The 22005-nt window shown below is 48.8% G+C and overlaps 1 protein-coding gene across 3 annotated transcripts in view; it reads right to left on the bottom strand.

Annotated features, from left to right (window-relative positions):
• The window catches only part of ETHE1 (ETHE1 persulfide dioxygenase), a 142185-nt gene that overhangs the window by 119295 nt on the left and 885 nt on the right, over positions 1-22005 (bottom strand). For all 3 annotated transcript variants that reach the window (XM_063942477.1, XM_063942476.1, XM_063942478.1), the window contains exons 2-3: positions 11981-12125; positions 1096-1244 (exon numbers count right to left, since the gene is read on the bottom strand). In XM_063942477.1, coding sequence (XP_063798547.1) covers positions 1096-1244; positions 11981-12125 — 294 coding nt within the window. The remainder of the gene's footprint in view (positions 1-1095; positions 1245-11980; positions 12126-22005) is intronic.

A 22005-nucleotide genomic window follows, 5' to 3' on the forward strand; every position in this document is an offset into this window, starting at 1 on the left:
TCGACACAGACGTACCGACACACTGCACACACACAGGGAATGCTCTGAATGAGGACAGGACCTCACAAAGGCCTTTGGGGAGACAGAGAGAGAGTATGCCAGCACACACCACAGCGCTATATAACCCAGGGATTTACACTATAATAAGTGATTACCCAATAGCTGCTAATTTTATGTCTTTTGCGCCTAAATTTATGTGCCCCCCCCCTCTCTTTTTCCCTTTCTGTACCTGGATACTGCAGGGGAGAGCCTGGGGAGCTGCTTCCAGCGGAGCTGTGAAGAGAAAATGGCGCTGGTTAGTGCTGAGGAAAAAGGCCCGCCCCCTCAGCGGCGGGCTTCTGTCCCGCTTTCTATGTGTAAAAATGGCGGGGGCTCGGACATATATACAGTCCCTGACTGTATATATGTCTATTCTTTTGCCAAAAAAGGTATTAAATTGCTGCCCAGGGCGCCCCCCCCCCCCCTGCGCCCTGCACCCTACAGTGACCGGAGTGTGCGGTGTGCTGTGGGAGCAATGGCGCACAGCTGCAGTGCTGTGCGCTACCTTAAGTGAAGACAGGAGTCTTCTGCTGCCGATTTCGATGTCTTCTTGCTTCTGCTGCTGCTGTCTTCTGGCTCTGCGAGGGGGACGGCGGCGCGGCTTCGGGAACGGACGATCAAGGTCAGGTACCTGTGTTCGATCCCTCTGGAGCTAATGGTGTCCAGTAGCCTAAGAAGCTCAACCTAGCTTCAGTTAGTAGGTTTGCTTCTCTCCCCTTAGTCCCACGTAGCAAAGAGTCTGTTGCCAGCAGAAGCTCTCTGAACATACAAAACCTAACAAAATACTTTCTTTTCTAGTAAGCTCAGGAGAGCCCACTAGGAGCACCCAGCTCTGGCCGGGCACATATTCTAACTGAGGTCTGGAGGAGGGGCATAGAGGGAGGAGCCAGTGCACACCAGATAGTACCTAATCTTTCTTTAGAGTGCCCAGTCTCCTGCGGAGCCCGTCTATTCCCCATGGTCCTTATGGAGTCCCCAGCATCCACTAGGACGTTAGAGAAAGAAAGATTTGGCCACCTCACATCAAGTGCAAGCCACAAAATGCTGTATACTTACAAAGTTCCCAAATTTGATGAGATCTCCTTCCTGAATGTGGACGTCAGCGAGTGCGCCACTGTCCTTGGAGATGACGCTCTTGCTCCCGGGCAACAGCTTCTTCAGAACCCCCGTCCCGGTGATGTGATCAGCGTGGCAGTGAGTGTTGGCTGGAGATACACAGGAGAAATTGGATAACAAGGGATGAGGTGACAGCAGGATGATAATCCATACTACAGAACATTACCTAGAACCCAAATGGGAAACCTGTAGCTCTCCAGCTGTTGTAGGACTATGCAGCCCAGCTACAGAGCCTCTTACCTATAGTAACGACAGCCTGGTGCCAGCTCCCTAGCCTTTGACTATTTGAGTCTATCCAAATCATATGCTCAAATCATGTTGAACAGCCGGTTTGGGGAGGGTTCTCCACCACCCTAATCACAGGACACCATGGGGGAGAAACGTTTAGCAGCGAGGTACAGTTGCAACATTGCAGGCTACTACAACATGGGTCATCAGGCAGGAATACCTCACTTGTTTCTGCTCAGTGAGTAAGATTTACACCCTGTAGTTACCCGCACTGTGCGCAGCTGCACAGGACCTTGTGCTTATTGAATCTCCCTGTAAGTGTCCTAGCTAGGTCACGTGTCGTTCCTGCAGGATGCTGCAGTGTAATTCAGTTCGGAGGGATGTTGGCAATGTGGAATCAGAACGGTGTATGTACGCTAGTAATGGCAGAACATCACAACACAGCTCATTATACCTTCAGGGTGTGTACTTGCTAGTATTGGGGGGGGGGGACTTTTAGCACCCTTCCCGATCTCTGGAGAGCAATGAGAGGCAATTGAAAGAGGGGGCAGCAATCCTTCAAATGAGGAAACCCCTGACCTTATTGAAGCTGGGATGGGAGCTATCTATCTGTAGGGATGAGGGTCACTGTCTGGTGATCACACATGATCAGGCAACAACTATTAAAGGACACTACATTTTTAAAGAAGGGATCCTCTCTATCAAATATATTATATACACACACACACACATACATACATACATATATATATCTCTTTCTTGACATATGGTTTTTATTTACCAGCCCTATCCAGTTGTGAAAATCTGGGCTCGCCATAGCTACCCATGGCCCTACTATAGTCACTTTGACCATGGAATGGAAAGTGGATGCAACACAGTTCCAATTACCTATCATCATCTTCACATAATGGGGGAGATTCAATTAGGCGCAGGGTTTGTCCCTCCCACATATAATTCTCTCTGCACATTATACATCTGCCCCACCTGCTGTGCAGTATGGTTTTACCGAGGTGCAAAGTTACTTACTATTGCTTGCTTTACTCCCAATCAGCGACGGCTTGTTGCCTGTCTGGCCATGAGTTTTTTAGACCTCTCTTTCCTGATGTCTCTGTGATTTATGACTGACATCACCAAGAGGAGGGGCTTAGGTCAATCGGCAGTGGTGGTGGGGCTTAGGTCCAGGGCGGAGCTAAACAGTCTGGCTTTTATGGACTGCATCGGCTGCAGCCCATAGAAGCCAGATAGGGCCGACATTATAGCAAGGGAGTGGCTTCCCATGGGAAGCGCTCTCTCTGATATCACAGGCGGTCTGGCAGTTCCAGGGGAACCCCTGGGACTGGCTGTCTGGCTGGGATTTGCTGGGAGGCCCTAGGTAAAATCCGATACTGCTCCCAACTCAGAATCAGACCATTACAATGATATTTTATAGGGAAACCATAAGCTGTGACTTATGTCAAAGAAATGTATTTTTAATACACAGACTAAATAGTCAAAAATCAGAGATGGTTTGTGATCAGACTAGCTGCCTGCTAAATCATCGCACTCAAATCCTTATGCAGCTGTCATAAACACCATAATTACTTTGGCTACATGAGCGCCAAGGCAAAGACTAATTACTTTATAGAGTTATTCCGTTTACCATGGGGAAATGGACCTGCATCCACCTAAAATAGCACAGCATGTGCCTATAACTGTATATACAGATCTATAAACTGCTTTTACTGGGCCATAACTGCTTCTGCAGCAGTGTCTAGTCACGTAGCTTACGCTCTAACAGCAGCGCTGCTGGTGCCGTTTCTAGCAGACGGTGAGGAAAGAACAGTGGCTGTCACCTCTATTGTGATCTGTTCATGTCCTATAAGCATATAAACACTTACCCTGTTTATAGAGCTATCTGGTAAAAGAGTAACACAGGGTGTGTTGCGGCCACTGTGACAAAGGTGAAAAAAACATGCAAACTGTACCGCGACAAATTCAAGAAGCTGTGTTGATAATATATTATAAGCCTGTTGTTGCATATAAGTAGCACCTGCTGTTGGTGAACTACAAGTCCCGGTAAGTTCCAACATCAGTGAAGCTCAACAGCTGGTGACCATAAACTGCTGTATATTAACCCCTGCATTCCCACAATCATTTTAATAAGCCCAGAGCCACCCCTATGATTGTGCAGATGTATTTGGCAGTTCACTACAATAATAATATGGCCGTACTTACACCTGGAATCCAGCCGCCACAACAGTCTAAAGCTGGGTACACACCTAAAGATTTATCTGTCCAATCAGACTGTTTGGAACGAAAATCTGCTAATGCATGGGAGCAAATGACAATCGACCATTTGCTCCCAAACACTGGAAAACAGACACTGTGTTCTTGTAATTATTCACAGGCAGGGCCCTCCACCCTCTTGATTGTCACCCTGCATAATCCTTGTCTCCTGGACATTCCCACTCACACAGTTAGACGCTCTGATCCTTTCTGTCCGCACTTCCCAGGGTACTGAGTCATTGGGAATGAATGTCACTCATATTACTTGTATAATTGTGCTGCCAGTTTCAATCTTTTTCTATTGTTCACATCATTGTAATTTTCCCTGTACGGCGTTACCGACACTCGCGGATGCCATATAAATAAAATAGGAATTTAATACCTACCGGTAATTCCTTTTCTCGTGGTCCGTAGTGGATACTGGGATGACATTAGTACCATGGGGTATAAATCAGGTCAATTGGAGCCTGGCACTTTAAGAAATCATTAGTGTGTGCTGGCTCCTACCCTCTATGACCCTCCACCAGACTCAGTCTAGGAAAACTGTGCCAGAGGAGACGGACATACCAAGAGAGAAGGAAATAAAAGGAAAGCAGTGAGGTAACGAACCAACACAACAGTAATAAAAGATAGCAGCGCTAACCAGAACAGAGGATAGCCACGCTAACTATAACAAGGATAGCAACGCTACCCAAACATGGAACAGAGACAGCAACAGCAGACCCAACCAAGAACACTTACAACCAGGTAAGCAGGAACACGGGCGCCCAGTATCCACTACGGACTACAAGAAAAGGAATTACCGGTAGGTATTAAATTCCTATTTTCTCTAACGTTCTAGTGGATACTGGGATGACATTAGTACCATGGGGAAGTCCCAAAGCTCCCAGAACGGGTGGGAGAGTGCCGAGACCCTTGCAAAACCACCTGACCAAACTGAAGGTCATCTTTGGCCAAGGTGTTGAACCTATAAAACCTTACGAACGTGTTTGAACCAGACCAAGTAGCTGCACGGCACAACTGTAAGGCCGAGATGCCCCGGGCAGATGCCCAGGAAGAACCCACCGACCTTGTGGAGTGGGCCTGGATAGAGCTCGGCATCGGCAAAGCTGCCGAAGAATAGGCTTGTTGAATGGTTAACCTGAGCCAATGAGCAATTGACTTCTTAGAAGCAGGACGACCAATTTTGGTAGCATCATAAAGGACAAAAAGCGAGTCAGACTTCCTGTGACAAGCTGTCCTGTTGACGTAAATCCTCAAAGCCCTCACAACGTCCAGGGACTTTGAAGCAACTGATGTGAAAGCCAACACTGGAACCACTATTGGCTGATTTATGTGAAAGGCCGACAGCACTTTTGGCAAAAACTGCGGGCAAGTACCGAGCTCCGCCCTATCCTCGTGAAATATCAAATACGAGCTCTTACAGGATAAGGCCCCCAATTCTGACACACGGCTTGCAGTTGCCAAAGCCAGCAACATGACAGTCTTACAAGTTAGATATTTCAAGTCCACCCTTTGCAAGGGTGCAAACCAGTCCGACTGGAGAAAGGTCAACACCACATCGAGATCCCACGGAGCCGTGGGAGGGACAAAAGGTGGCTGAATGTAAAGAACACTATTTAGAATTATCTGTACTTCTGACAGTACCGTACGTTGTTTCTGGAAGAAGATAGAGAGCCGAAATCTGAACTATGATGGAGCCCAACCTTAGGCCCTTATCCACGCCTGCTTGCAGGAAGAGCAGAAACCGGGCACATCAAAACTCCACAGGAGAATACTTTCTACCCTCACACCACAAAATATATTTCTTCCAGATACGGTGGTAATGTTTTGACATGACCACCTTACGGGCCTGGATCATAGTGGAAATAACCTTGGATGGGAGACCATTTCTGGCTAGAATCTCCCGCTCAACTTCCAAGCCGTCAAACGTAGTTGCAGTAAGTCTGGATAGATGCAGTGGCGGAACTAGCGAGCGGTGGGCCCAGGTGTGACAAAATGCTTTGGGCCTCCCACATCCCATCCAAGTCCACCCCCTCACCCCTGGAGAGGATCTGGTGAGGGGGGACCTGCTCAGGGCCAGAGAAATGGATACCTAGCAACAGTGCCGTAACTAGACATTTTAGCACTGTGTGCAAGAAACGGCATCGGAGCCCCACCCCTGCATGCAAAACAGGGGCAGTGCGCGACGTAGGCGCGCGCAAAAATACATAGTGGCGTGGCTTCGTGGGGAAGGGGTGTGGCCACAAAATAATACCAATTCATAAAACGGTGCACAGTAGTCTCCATTCTTCAAATTACGCCGCACAGTAGCACCACTACACCAGGTAGAGACCCTTTTACACCTTACAGCGGACAGATTCCTCTTTTTACACATTACGGCAGACAGCGTCCCCTTTTTATACATTACGGCAGACAGCGTCCCCCTTTTTACACATTACGGCAGACAGCGTGCACTTTTTACACATAACGGCAGACAGCGTGCCCTTGTTACACATAACGGCAGACAGCGTACACTTTTTACACATAACGGCAGACAGCGTGCCCTTGTTAAACATAGCGGCAGACAGCGTACACTTTTTACACATAACGGCAGACAGCGTCCCCCTTTTTACACATTACGGCAGACAGCGTGCCCTTGTTACACATTACGGCAGACAGCGTCCCCCTTTTTACACATTACGGCAGGCAGATTCCCCTTTTACACATTGCGGCAGGCAGATTCCCCCTTTTTACACATTGCGGCAGGCAGATTCCCCCTTTTTACACATTGCAGCAGGCAGATTCCCCCTTTTTACACATTGCGGCAGGCAGATTCCCCCTTTTTACACATTGCGGCAGGCAGATTCCCCCTTTTTACACATTGCGGCAGGCAGTCCCCCGTTTTTACACATTGCGGCAGGCAGTCCCAACAAAGAAAGAAAGAGACAGAAAGAAAGACAGAAATAATTATACTTACCCTCTCCGGCGTCTCCGCTGGCTCAGGCTCCTCGGTGCAGCGTCAGACGATTCCCGGGCTGGAGAAAAGGAGGAGGAGGGAGGTGGAGGAGGGAGCCGCAGCAGCGCTGTGTCATTGGTGGAGGCGCTGCTGTTGCTGCCCCTCTGCTTCACTATAGGCTGTTCTCGGAAGACAGCCTATAGTGAAGCAGAGGGGCAGCAGCAGCAGCGCCTCCACCAGTAGTAAAGCGCTGCTGCGGCTCCCTTCTTCGGCTCCCTCCTCCTCCTTCTCCCCCGTACCGCTGCTCCTCTCCTCTCTCCGGGCGGCTGTGCGCTGCGGGCAGCGGTTGCCCGCAGCGCACAGCGGCATGTAATGAGTCAGTTTGACTCATTACATGCTTTGGGCCCCTGGACAGAGGCGGGCCCCAGTGCAACGCACTGGTTGCACTGGCGGTAGTTCCGCCTCTGGATAGATGAATGGTCCTTGTTGAAGAAGGTCCTTGAGAAGCGGCAGAGTCCAGGGTTCCTCCAGAGACATGGTCAGGTCTGCATACCAGGCCCGTCGAGCCCAATCCGGGGCAATGAGAATTGCCCGAACGCTTTCCCTTTTGAGTCTTTTAAGAATTTTGGGAATGAGAGGGATTGTAGGAAACAGGTATACAAACTGGTAAGTCCATGGCACTGTCAGAGCGTCCACTGCTGCAGCCTGCGGATCCCTCGTTCTGGACCAGTAACGCAGAAGCTTCTTATTGAGATGAGTAGCCATCAGATCTATCTGAGGACAGCCCCACCGGTGAACCAGTTGTTGAAACACTTGAGGGTAAAGGCCCATTCCCCCGGATGGAGGTCATGCCTGCTGAGGAAGTCCGCTTCCCAATTGTCCACACCTGGAATGAACATGGCTGAGATGGCCCTTGCGTTAGCCTCCGCCCAGAGGAGTATCCTTGACACCTCTCGCATTGCTGTCCTGCTTCTTGTTCCTCCCTGTCGGTTTATGTACGCCACGCCACTGCCGTGGTTTTGTCCGACTGCACCTGGATGGTCTGATTCCGGAGAAGATAGGAGACCTGCAGAAGAGCACTGTAAAATTGCCCGGAGTTCCAGAACATTTATCAGGAGTGCAGATTCCTGACTCGACCACTTACCCTGGAACTGGTCCCCTGAGTCACAGCACCCCAACCTCAGAGGCTGGAATCCGTTGTCAGTAGAGTCCAAGATTGGGTACTGAAACTCCGACCCTCCACAAGGTGAGACTAGTAGCCACCATAACAGGGAGATCCATCCTTTTGGCGACAGAGCTATATTCTGGTGCATGTGCAGGTGAGACCCTGACCATTTGTCCAGCAGATCCAGCTGGAACGGACGGGCATGAAATCTGCCGTACTGGATTACCATCTTGCCCAGTAAGCGAATGCATAGATGAATTGAGATCTTGCGGGGTTTGAGCACCAAGCGAACCATAGCCTGGATAGTCAAGGCCTTGTCCATTGGAAGGAATACCTTCTTAGACACCGTGTCCAGTATCATTCCCAGGAACTGAATTCTTTGTGACGGTTCCAGGTGAGTCTTCTGGAAATTTAGGTTCCACCTTAAGCAGACAGGTGGTTAAGTCGATGCTGTGTAACAGACAGTCCCTGGACACAGTGCAAACAAACGGATTACCCAAGGGTGCTCGGGCGCTTTAGGTATGGGATGCCCCGCCAAGCAGCAGCCTCTAAAAAAGGGAAGTCAATCCCACAGTACAGACAAAAAAGGGTGAGGCTGCGCTAGAATGGATAAGTATAACAACAATCGTAACAATGTATCTGATAATATAATTCACAATTTATTATAAAAAAATTAGTGATAGTAATATATTTACTTCAGATTAAAAGTTGAATACACCATAAAATAGCATGCGTATTAATATTATAAAATGTAATTCATACAATAGCAAAGATATTTGTTACCCTGGACACCACCTTTATCAGGTGATCGTCCAAGTAGGGGACTATGTTGACTCCCATCCTGCGCAATTGCAGCATCATCTCCGCCATGACTTTTGGGAATACCCTTGGAGCTGTGGAGAGACCAAAGGGTAAGGCCTGAAACTGGAAGTGGTGGTCCAGTATAGCGAACCGAAGGTAAGCCTGATGAGGAGGCCATATGGGGATACATCCAGGGATACTAGGAACTCCCCCTCCTCCAGGCCTGAGACCACCGGCCTCAGGAACTCCATCTTGAATTTGAACACGCGTAGATACGGGTTCAGAGATTTTAGGTTCAAGATGGGTCTTACCAAACCGAACGGTTTCGGTACAACAAAAAGACTGGAGTAAAAAACCCTGCTTTGCTAAGGAGGAGGTACTGGGACAACAACCTCCGTATGTAGTAGTTTTTGAATGGCGTCTTGCAAGGTCACCCTTGCTGTGGGTGAAGCTGGTAAGCTTGACTTGAAAAATCTGAGAGGAGGTAGTGCTTGAAATTCCAATCTATACCCTTGGCATATGAGGTCCCTTACCCAAGGATCCCGGCAGAACTGTGCCCACACATGGGCGAAGTGTTGAAGTCGAGCACCTACCTGAAAGTCGCCCTGCTGTTGGGGCCAACTGCCACGCGGAGGGCTTAGTGGATGAGGATCCGGAGGCCTGGTCCAGAGATCCAGCAGTCGCTGGTTTGCATGAGTTACCGCGAGTTCCTCTAGCAGCATTTGAGGCACCTCTGGCTCTGCCTCTGAATCTGGCCACACGAAAGGACTGCAGAGAGGTCCAAGGGTAGGGACGTCTAGCAGGAGGCGCAGCAGATGGCAGATATGTAGACTTACCCACCATCGCCTGAGAGATCCACTTGTTCAGTTCTTCCCCAAACAAGGCATCCCCTGAAAAGGAAGATTCTCCACACCTTTCTTGGAATCAGCATCCGCTGACCATTGTCTCAGCCACTGAGCCCTGCAAGCCGAGGTACAGCCATTGATGAGACATCATTCTTTAATGGCCTCACTCATAAAATTTGCAGCATCCTGTTAGGCAGGGAGTCAAACCCCCTTATTATATTATCAGACCAATTTACCAATGCCCTTGAAATCCAGCCACAAGCTATAGAGAGCATTTGAGCTATGCCCACCGCAGTATAAATAGATGAGAGTAGTCTCAAATTTGCGGTCAGCTGGGTCTTTTAGAAAGATATCCCCAGGTACAGGCAGTACTATTTTGCGTGACAGCCTACATAGGCAAATGCAGGGGGGGGGGTTCCGGTTGCACGGAAACCCCCCTCCTCTTGCCAAGTTGCTCAAATTATGACAACAATAGTAATGGTATAAACAATTACTAGAACTGCCACCACATCATGCAGTTTTTGGGACAGAGTGGAGCTGCTGCACATGCCCAGTGGTAGCAGCTTTTTCTACCAAGTTTGCTGTGTCTGTGGATCTGAGTCCTCAATCAGTGCACTGGACCAGAAAGCAGCTACTAGGAAGAAGAGATAGGAGCCTTACCATGAGGTGGGAGAATGTGTGCTTAGAAAGTGCAGTACTGATTCTATTATGTTTGTGTATTTATTTACTTATTTATTATAGTATGCTTAACCTTTTCCTGACCACTTATCTTTTTTATATTATTTAAGTATGTTTTATACAGCCTATACTATAGACCATCTATAGTGTTAAATATAAATACTGTATTCCATACAGTATACAGTGTGTAAAAAGACCAATGTTCAAAGTCGTTACTAGGTTCTTCTACCGCTCCCTCAGACTCCTGCACTTGCTCCAATGTTCTGCAGAGCGGGAGATTGTGGAATGCATTTGGAAACCCCCCTCTAGAAATCCTGCGTTTGCCACTGGCCTGTACACTGAAGTATTCTTGGACGGTGGATTTTCCCATACTTTCCTATCCTCAGACGGAAAAGGAAAAAAATTTAGTAACTGTTTAGGAGATAGGATTTTTTTTGTCAGGATTGACCCATGCCTCTTTAGAAAGGGAGTTTAATTCCTTTGCTATAGGGAAGGCGGCAGAGGATTTTGGTTTCACATTAAAAAACAATTCCTCTTCTGGTTCTGTCTCTTTATCCGGTATGTTGAGGACTTCTCTAATAGCATTAATCAGGGCCTCAACCCCCCCGGGGACAGTGCATTGTCATCTTCCTCCTCCAGTTCTCCCTCACCCAGCTCTGGCATGTCAGTATCAGAGTCAGACTGGAGCAACTGTGGGAGCGTGCGTTTATGAAAGACCACCAGAGGATGCTGAGGAGCCTGTCTGTGGTCAGCAGCCTTAACCAAAAAATCATCTACAGATTGGTTAAGAGTCTGCCTTTCCTGTGTGGCGGTAGCTAACTCTGTATTAATATTTGTAATCATGGTTTTGACACACAGTCTTTTTCCCAGACAGTCTTATTGCAGAAAAGACACAGAGTTAGGGGAATAAACACAGTGCAGTGACAACACAGATAGTGAGACAGCACAACAGCCCCAGACAGCCTGAATGGACTGACACAGAGAATTGGGACCAGCACACAATACCTCAGTCAGAACAGTGCTCTGCTGGGTATACTTATATATATTTATAACACAGCAGCAGTATCACCGCCACTTATATGCTCCCCCCTCTCCATAAGACCCCCTGGTACCAGTACATTTGGTGATTCAGTGGGTTCAGAGAAGGGGCAGCTCCAGCATGCAGCCTGGCAGTCAGCAGCAGCAGGAAATGGCGCCTTTCAGCCTCTGGTCCCGCTCTCCAGGAAGCCCCGCCCTCTCAATGGCGCGCAGTCCCTCACATATTATACTGGCTGTAATATAAAATTCTGTTTAATAACCCCCTTTGTCTTAGCGCCAGTCTGGGGTCCCCAACGGGCACCGCAGCTTGCAGCCCGGTGACCGCTGCGCCCTAATGCTGCCACTTGTCATCGGTGACCTGCTAACCGGGACCCCGGTGTAGTAACTCACCGTAACGCATCTTCTGCATCTGTTAAAGGTGGCGGCATGCTGCCGGCGTGTGCGCACACCCTGGGGGTATGTGAAACAGCGCCTCAGGAGCTTAATGTCCTGTCAGCGGGGATACGAACCATTAACTCTATAGGAAGTTGATTCGGTCCCGTCCCCCCCTTCCCCCCAAGTCCCCCGATGCAGGCAGACTGGTTGCCAACCAGAGCTGCCTGAAAATAATAAACTAACAAATTCTGAAGAAAACTCTCTGGAGCTCCAGAGACTGCACTCGACTCCTTGGGCAATTTTTCTAAACTGAGTCTGGTGGAGGGGCATAGACGGGAGGAGCCAGCACACACTAATGATTTCTTAAAGTGCCAGGCTCCAATGGACCCGATCTATACCCCATGGTGCTAATGTCATCCCAGTATCCACTAGGACGTTAGAGAAAGTATATTATTATTACTAATACTGGCTACATCCCAGTGCGAGCCGTACCTGCGTAGACCATTTTCAGGCCAAGATCCTGGATGAGTTTTGCATCTCGATTTGCAGTCTCCAGGACAGGGTCGATGAGAACAGCCTCCTTGGTGGCCTCATCAGCAAGAAGATAGGTGTATGTACAACTGACAGGCTCAAACAGCTGCGGGAGGGAAATACAAAAAGTTTGCATTAAAAACAACTTAAGGATATACTAGACTTAAATTATTAAGCAACTCCTGGGACACGGTAACAACGGAATGGTATCGAGATCCCGGCATTTGGGATGTCGGCGGTCAGAATACTGATAGCAACATCACGAAGCACATAATCCAGATACCTGGTAGGTAAGTAGTGTAACTCTACCCATCAACCCCCCTAACCCTAACCATCCCCGTATAAAGCCTAACCCTAACCCCCTTCTTAGTGTCTAACCCTAACCTTTCCTCACCTGCAGCCTAATCCTAACCTTCCCTCACCTGCAGCCTAACCCTAACCTTCCCCCACCTGTAGCCTAACCCTAACCTTCCCCCACCTGTAGCCTAACCATAAATTTCCCCACCTGTAGCCTAACCCTAACCTTCCCCCACCTGCAGCCTAACCATAAATTTCCCCACCTGTAGCCTAACCTTCCCCCACCTGTAGCCTAACTCTAACCTTCCCCAACCTGCAGCCTAACCCTAACCTTCCCCAACCTGCAGCCTAACCCTAACCTTCCCCCACCTGCAGCCTAACCCTAACCTTCCCCCACCTGTAGCCTAGCCCTAACCTTCCCCCACCTGTAGCCTAACCTTCCCCCACCTGCAGCCTAACCATAACCTTCCCCCACCTGCAGTCTAACCCTAACCTTCCCCCACCTGCAGTCTAACCCTAACCTTCCCCCACCTGTAGCCTAACCATAACCTTCCCCCACCTGCAGCCTAACCCTAACCTTCCCCCACCTGCAGCCAAACCCTTACCTTCCCCCACCTATAGCCTAACCCTAACCTTCCCCCACCTGTAGCCTAACCCTAACCTTCCCCCACCTGCAGCCTAACCCTAACCTTCCCCCACCTGCAGCCTAACCATAAATTTCCCCACCCTAACCCTAACCTTCCCCCACCTACAGCCAAACCCTAACCTTCCCCCACCTACAGCCAAACCCTAACCTTCACCACTACACGTAACCTATGCATAACCCTCCCCCACATGATTACGATCGGAAAGCCGGTAGTCGGGATTGCGGCGCTGGCATTGTGATCCATGTTGGGATCCCAGTCTTCTGACCAGTGTCGGGATTCCAGCGTTTGTGTTCAGACTACTGGCATCCCGAGCACTGGTATGCTGACCCGATCCCGGTAAAACCAACAGACTATATACAGTATTCATCCTGCACCCCACTTTTATGACTAGGATGACCTGGCATTTAAGATAATATTGTCGGAAATAACTAAAAAGGATAAGAATCCAGGCACAGCGCAGACGCTGCCTGACATACTATCTGCTGAATATGCTTTAGGAAACTACGCTAGATTTTAATTTACAAAATTTTGCGGTCACTTGTTTTTGGAACTAGCGCTCAGCTAAGAGGACACACAATGATGTACCTACTGTAGGGCGATTCTCCGTGATGCATGGGACAAGTAGACAAATTCAACATACTTCTCCAAAATACCAAGATTTAGTGGGTCCTAAGTTATAGGGTAAGGCATTGCTACTAAGCAATTAAGTTTTCGTATAAGAACAATTTTTTTTACAAACCAGTTTAAAAGGAATTAAAATGAAAAGCGTGTGATGCACGGGACTTTTTTTTACTTTCTGGAGAATCACCCTGTAGCATATTTATTTTGTCAATCCTTCTGCTTCCCATATGTACAGAGAGAAAGGTTATACAGGTTGAGTCTCCCTTATCCAAAATGCTTGGGACCAGAGGTATTTTGGATATCGGATTTTTCCGTATTTTGGAATAATTGCATACCATAATGAGATATCATGGCGATGGGACCTAAATCTAAGCACAGAATGTATTTATGTATCATATACACCTTATACACACAGCATGAAAGTAATTTTAGCCAATATTTTTTATAACTTTGTGCATTAAACAAAGTGTGTGTACATTCACACAATTCATTTATGTTTCATATACACCTTATACACACAGCCTGAAGGTCATTTAATACAATATTTTTAATAACTTTGTGTATTAAACAAAGTTTGTGTACATTGAGCCATCAAAAAACAAAGGTTTCCCTATCTCACTCTCACTCAAAAAAGTCCGTATTTCGGAATATTCCGTATTTCGGAATATTTGGATATGGGATACTCAACCTGTATATTTATTATAGTTACACATTTTATATTGTAGCAAGATTGGCTTAGCGCAACATGAAAGCTGTAATGTGTACAGAAAGAGTGATGCACTGGGCTACCTGGAAGTGTCAGCACAGTATAGGACAGTGGTTCCCAAACTTTTTTGAATCACGGCGCCCTGGGCCAAAAGTTTCTTATTGAGAAATTTACAAAAATATGAAATTAAGTAAATTGTGTTTATAAGCAATCCTTAGGTTCAACTGTGTGGTGAGAGACAAGATTTGCTTCTGTTTGTCCACATATTTTATGACTGACAGCCACCAGCACTGGTTTTGCCTATTATATTGACCCAAGGGCATAGCTACCATAGGTGCAGGCAGTGCAGCTGCTATGGGGCCCAGAGCTGAGAGAGGCACACCTTCCAAGGGCGTAGCTACCATAGGTGCAGGGAGTGCAGCTGCTATGGGGCCCAGAGCTGAGAGGGGCCACCTTCCCTGTCAAAGTTACATGTGTTATATATATATATATTTTTCGCCACTGGGTGGTACATAGGGGTCCTTTCAAACTTTTTCCTTGGGTCCTGCAATATATCTACAGTAGGTATGCCCCTGGACCTGCTCATTGTAGTGTGGTATAAAATGAACTGGAGGGCATTTTAATGTTATGTAATATGAACCGGGGCACTGTAATGAGGCACAATATGAACGGGGAGCACTATATATAATAATGTGAATTGGGTGTACTGTGCAGCATAATGTGTTTTGGGGTCTAGTAAAAAAGGTCCAGAGGTCCAGAAACAGGCGGCAGAAGACTTTCAGTCTTCATAAGGTAGCGCACAGCACTGCAGCTGTGCGCCATTGTTGTCAGCACACTTCATACCAGCGGTCACTGAGGGTGCAGGGCGCTGGGGGGGGCGCCCTGGGCAGCAATGTATTATACCTTTTTTATGGCTAAAATACATCACATATAGCCCTTGAGGCTATATGGATGTATTTAACCCCTGCCAGATCTCACAAACTCCGGGAGAAGAGCCCGCCGTTTTAGGGGGCGGGGCCTATTCTCCTCAGCACACGGCGCCATTTTCCTGCTCAGCTCTGCTGTGAGGAAGGCTCCCAGGCTCTCCCCTGCACTGCACTACAGAAACAGGGTTAAAACGAGGGACTTAGGGGAGAGAAGTAAACTCACCTGCGTGCAGGATGGATTTGCTTCTTAGGCTACTGGACACCATTAGCTCCAGAGGGAGTCGGAACACAGGTCTCACCCTGGGGTTCGTCCCGGAGCCGTGCCGCCGACCCCCCTTGCAGATGCCGAAGTTGAAGTTGATCGCCGGTCCCTAAAGTCTGCTTTGCCAACGTCTCCCTCAGACAGGGCGACGGTATTGGAAGCCATTCACAAGCTGTTTTCTCAGCAGGTGATAGTCAAGGTACCCCTCCTACAACAGGGAAAGGGGTATTACTCCACGCTATTTGTGGTACCGAAGCCGGACGGCTCGGTAAGACCTATTCTAAATCTGAAATCTTTGAACCTGTACATACAAAAATTCAAGTTCAAGATGGAGTCACTCAGAGCAGTGATAGCGAATCTGGAAGAAGGGGACTTTATGGTGTCCCTGGACATCAAGGATGCTTACCTGCATGTCCCAATTTGCCCTTCACACCAAGGGTACCTCAGGTTCGTGGTGCAAAACTGTCATTATCAGTTTCAGACGCTGCCGTTTGGATTGTCCACGGCACCTCGGGTCTTTACCAAGGTAATGGCCGAGATGATGTTTCTTCTGCGAAGAAAAGGCGTATTAATTATCCCTTACTTGGACGATCTCCTGATAAGGGCAAGGTCCAGAGAACAGCTGGAAGACGTAGTAGCACTAACCCAAGTAGTGCTGCAACAGCACGGGTGGATTCTGAATTTTCCAAAATCTCAATTGAACCCGACGACACGTCTGCTGTTCCTGGGAATGATTCTGGACACGGTTCAGAAAAAGGTGTTTCTTCCGGAGGAGAAAGCCAGGGAGTTATCCGAACTTGTCAGGAACCTCCTAAAACCAGGAAAAGTGTCTGTGCATCAATGCACAAGAGTCCTGGGAAAGATGGTGGCTTCTTACGAAGCGATTCCATTCGGCAGATTCCACGCACGAACTTTTCAGTGGGATCTGCTGGACAAATGGTCCGGATCGCATCTGCAGATGCATCAGCGGATAACCTTATCGCCACGGACAAGGGTGTCTCTTCTGTGGTGGTTGCAGAGTGCTCATCTGTTAGAGGGCCGCAGATTCGGCATACAGGACTGGGTCCTGGTGACCACGGATGCCAGTCTGAGAGGCTGGGGAGCGGTTACACAGGGAAGAAACTTCCAGGGAGTATGGTCAAGCCTGGAGATGTCTCTTCACATAAATATACTGGAGCTAAGAGCGATTTACAATGCTCTAAGCCTGGCAAAACCCCTGCTTCAGGGTCAGCCGGTGTTGATCCAGTCGGACAACATCACGGCAGTCGCCCACGTAAACAGACAGGGCGGCACAAGAAGCAGGAGAGCAATGGCAGAAGCTGCAAGGATTCTTCGCTGGGCGGAAGATCATGTGATAGCACTGTCAGCAGTGTTCATTCCGGGAGTGGACAACTGGGAAGCAGACTTCCTCAGCAGACACGATCTACACCCGGGAGAGTGGGGACTTCATCCAGAAGTCTTCCACATGATTGTGAACCGTTGGGAAAAACCAAAGGTGGATATGATGGCGTCTCGCCTCAACAAAAAACTGGACAGGTATTGCGCCAGGTCAAGAGACCCTCAGGCAATAGCTGTGGACGCTCTGGTAACACCGTGGGTGTTCCAGTCAGTGTATGTGTTTCCTCCTCTGCCTCTCATACCAAAAGTACTGAGAATTATACGGCAAAGGGGAGTAAGAACGATACTCATGGCTCCGGATTGGCCAAGAAGAACTTGGTACCCGGAACTTCAGGAGATGCTCACGGAAGATCCGTGGCCTCTACCTCTAAGACGGGACCTGCTTCAGCAGGGACCGTGTCTATTCCAAGACTTACCGCGGCTGCGTTTGACGGCATGGCGGTTGAACGCCGAATTCTAAGGGAAAAAGGCATTCCGGAAGAGGTCATTCCTACACTGGTAAAAGCCAGGAAGGAGGTGACTGCACAACATTATCACCGCATTTGGAGAAAATATGTTGCGTGGTGTGAGGCCAGGAAGGCCACCACGGAGGAATTTCAACTGGGTCGATTCCTACATTTCCTGCAAACAGGATTGTCTATGGGCCTCAAATTGGGGTCCATTAAGGTTCAAATTTCGGCCCTGTCGATTTTCTTCCAGAAAGAATTGGCTTCAGTTCCTGAAGTCCAGACTTTTGTAAAAGGAGTACTACATATACAGCCCCCGGTTGTGCCCCCAGTGGCTCCGTGGGACCTTAATGTAGTTTTGGATTTTCTCAAATCCCATTGGTTTGAGCCACTCAAATCGGTGGAATTGAAATATCTTACGTGGAAAGTAACCATGCTACTGGCCCTGGCTTCAGCCAGGAGAGTATCAGAATTGGCGGCTTTATCGTATAAAAGCCCATATCTGATTTTCCATTCGGACAGGGCAGAACTGCGGACGCGTCCTCAGTTTCTGCCTAAGGTGGTGTCAGCGTTTCACCTGAACCAGCCTATTGTGGTGCCTGCGGCTACTAGCGATTTGGAGGATTCCAAGTTGCTGGACGTTGTCCGGGCATTGAAAATATATATTTCAAGGATGGCTGGAGTCAGAAAATCTGACTCGCTGTTTATACTGTATGCACCCAACAAGCTGGGTGCTCCTGCTTCTAAGCAGACGATTGCTCGTTGGATTTGTAGCACAATTCAACTTGCACATTCTGTGGCAGGCCTGCCACAGCCTAAATCTGTCAAGTCCCATTCCACAAGGAAGGTGGGCTCATCCTGGGGGGCTTCTGTTCCTGGGAAGAGGCTGTCTGCTGCAGTCTTTTTCCCTTTCCTCTACCCCGGGGCAGATATGACTGGCCTTTTGCCCGCTTGCCCTTATGGGGACGAAAGGACTGAGGCTGAAAAGACGGTGTCTTTTTCTGCTGAGAGGTGAGTTGGGGTAAAAAGGTGGATTTTCCAGCTGTTGCCGTGGCCACCAGGTCCGAAAGACCGACCCCAAATAACTCCTCCCCTTTATACGGCAATACTTCCATATGCCGTTTGGAATCCGCATCACCTGACCACTGTCGTGTCCATAAACATCTTCTGGCAGAAATGGACATCGCACTTACTCTTGATGCCAGGGTGCAAATATCCCTCTGTGCATCACGCATATATAGAAACGCATCTTTTAAACGCTCTATAGTCAATAAAATACTGTCCCTGTCCAGGGTATCAATATTTTCAGTCAGGGACTCCGACCACGCCACCCCAGCGCTGCACATCCAGGCTGAGGCAATCGCTGGTCGCAGTATAACACCAGTATGTGTGTATATACTTTTTAGGACATTTTCCAGCTTCCTATCAACTGGCTCCTTGAGGGCGGCCGTATCAGGAGACGGTAACGCCACTTGTTTTGATAAGCGTGTGAGTGCCTTATCCACCCTAGGGGGTGTTTCCCAACGCGCCCTAACTTCTGGCGGGAAAGGGTATAATGCCAATAATTTCTTAGATATCAGCAATTTTTTATCGGGGGAGACCCACGCATCATCACACACTTCATTTAATTCTTCTGATTCAGGAAAAACTACGGGTAGTTTTTTCACACCCCACATAATACCCTTTTTTGTGGTACTTGTAGTATCAGAAATATGCAAAGCCTCCTTCATTGCCGTGATCATGTAACGTGTGGCCCTACTGGAAAATACGTTTGTTTCTTCACCGTCGACACTGGAGTCAGTGTCCGTGTCTGTGTCGACCGACTGAGGTAATGGGCGCTTTAGAGCCCCTGACGGTGTTTGAGACGCCTGGACAGGCACTAACTGACTTGCCGGCTGTCTCATGTCGTCAACAGTTTTTTGTAAAGTGCTGACACTATCACGAAATTCCTTAAATAAGACCATCCAGTCAGGTGTCGACTCCCTAGGGGGTGACATCACTAATACAGGCAATTGCTCCGCCTCCACACCATTTTCCTCCTCATACATGTCGACACACGCGTACCGACACACAGCACACACACAGGGAATGCTCTGATAGAGGACAGGACCCCACTAGCCCTTTGGGGAGACAGAGGGAGAGTTTGCCAGCACACACCAGAGCGCTATATATGTATAGGGACAACCTTATAAATAAGTGTTTCTCCCTTATAGCTGCTATATATGTTTTTATATGCCAAATTAGTGCCCCCCCCCCTCTCTTTTTTACCCTGTTTCTGTAGTGCAGGACTGCAGGGGAGAGTCAGGGAGACGTCCTTCCAGCGGAGCTGTGAGGGAAAATGGCGCTTGTGTGCTGAGGAGATAGGCTCCGCCCCCTTCACGGCGGCCTTTCTCCCGCTTTTTATGAGGTAAAATGGCAGGGGTTAAATACATCCATATAGCCCAGGAGCTATATGTGATGTATTTTTTACCATAAATAGTGTTTTCATTGCGTCTCAGGGCGCCCCCCCCCAGCGCCCTGCACCCTCAGTGACCGGAGTGTGAAGTGTGCTGAGAGCAATGGCGCACAGCTGCAGTGCTGTGCGCTACCTTTCTTGAAGACAAGATGCCTTCTGCCGCCGATTTCTGGACCTCTTCACTCTTCTGGCTCTGTAAGGGGGCCGGCAGCGCGGCTCCGGGACCCATCCATGGCTGGGCCTGTGATCGTCCCTCTGGAGCTAATGTCCAGTAGCCAAGAAGCCCAATCCACTCTGCACGCAGGTGAGTTCGCTTCTTCTCCCCTTAGTCCCTCGATGCAGTGAGCCTGTTGCCAGCAGGACTCACTGAAAATAAAAAAACCTAAGTCTATACTTTTATTCTAAGCAGCTCAGGAGAGCTACCTAGATTGCACCCTTCTCGGCCGGGCACAAAAACCTAACTGAGGCTTGGAGGAGGGTCATAGGGGGAGGAGCCAGTGCACACCACCTAGTCCTAAAGCTTTTATTTTTGTGCCCTGTCTCCTGCGGAGCCGCTAATCCCCATGGTCCTGACGGAGTCCCCAGCATCCACTTAGGACGTCAGAGAAAATTAGCTCCACCTGTGGACCTTTTAAAATGTGTCAGTGAGTAATTAATACACCTGTGCACTTGCTGGGTTACCTGCAAAACATGCACTGTGTGGGGTCCTGAGGACCGAGTTTGAGAACCACTGCTCTAGAAGCATTGGGACGGGGGCCTCTTCAAAATGTTGCTATGGGGTCCACAAAGTTCTGGCTACGGCCCTGCACTGACCATAAATGATTTAAGTAGGTCCTGGACCACCAATCTAAAGTGGGGTACACACGGAGAGATCCGTGCTTAAAATCTAAGCAATCTTGCTAGATTGCTTAGATTTTAAGCACGGATCTGCCGTGTGTATGCCCCCCAGCGATAGCGATGCGCGGCCCCGCACATCGCTATCGCCGATGCTAGATTAAGCCTGCATGCAGGCTCAATCTAGCGGGTCGCTCACTTCACCGTTGTGTGAAGTGAGCGGCCCCCCGTCGGCTTTCCCCCTCGCTCAGCACATCGCGCTGTGCTGAGCGGGGTGAGAGATGTGTGCTGAGCGGTCTGTGTTAAGATCGCTCAGCACACATCTCTCCCGTGAGTACCCCCCTTAAGGCACCCCTGCAGGTGCCCTAAGGCACCCCAGGGGCCACGGCACAATGTTTGAGAACCACTGGTATATGATCATCAGGTCACATCCACTCCAGCATCTCCCAGCTGACAGGCTGATTACATCATAGTAATTTGCAGTAAAGAGATGAATGTAATGTACTAGATACTGCCTGCCCCATGACTTCCTTATACACTGTATTACTAAGCCTCCTCCCAATTATCATTACCCCATATCCGCCTTCTACACACAACCTGGTCACAGCTTCCCCAGCCCTATAGCACAGTGCAGGCAGCAGCCTGGCCACTTCTTACTGTGGGCCTAATTCAGTAAGGATTGCATTTGGAAAGCTAGGCAAATACAATCCTTAGCAATGTAAATGCAGGAGGAGGTTTCCCGAATTTGCGATAGCAATACTAAGATCAATGCGATCGCAGTCCGGGATAAAAATTGCAACCATTGTTGGCATGCTCACTCATGCTTGCGGTTGCAGGGCGGCTTGCGAGACCAAAGAAACTGCCTCTCATGACACAGTCCTTGGCCTCACCACTCCGAGAAAATGTGCCGGCTGCCCCCAACCCCATTCCTCAACCTGAACGCCTCTGCCTGTCAATCAGGCATAGGTGATCACATTTCTGAGATGCGATCGCAGGACCCATTCTGCAATGGTAGGGAAACTGCGGCTTGGATCGCAAAAGCGGTCGAACCTGAATAAGGCCCTGTTTATTATATCAGCTCAGGTGTGGGGTGTAAAATACAAAGTAAACATGCTCTAACAACAATACACTACTGGCTGTGACCATACAGTGACACACAGCGACAATACAGTGACCGTACAGCTACATACAGTTACAGTACGGTGACTTTGCAAAGACCATACAGGGACAGTACAACTACAATACAGTGACCGTACAGCGACAATACAGTGACCGCATAGCGACAATACAGTGACTGTACATGGACAATACAATGACTGCACAGCGACAATACACTGACTGGACAGTGACATACAGTTACAGTACTGTGACCGTAGGCGTACAGAGACCATACA

Source organism: Pseudophryne corroboree, chromosome 10 (assembly GCF_028390025.1).
Source record: "Pseudophryne corroboree isolate aPseCor3 chromosome 10, aPseCor3.hap2, whole genome shotgun sequence".
Classification (NCBI taxonomy): Eukaryota; Metazoa; Chordata; class Amphibia; order Anura; family Myobatrachidae; genus Pseudophryne; species Pseudophryne corroboree.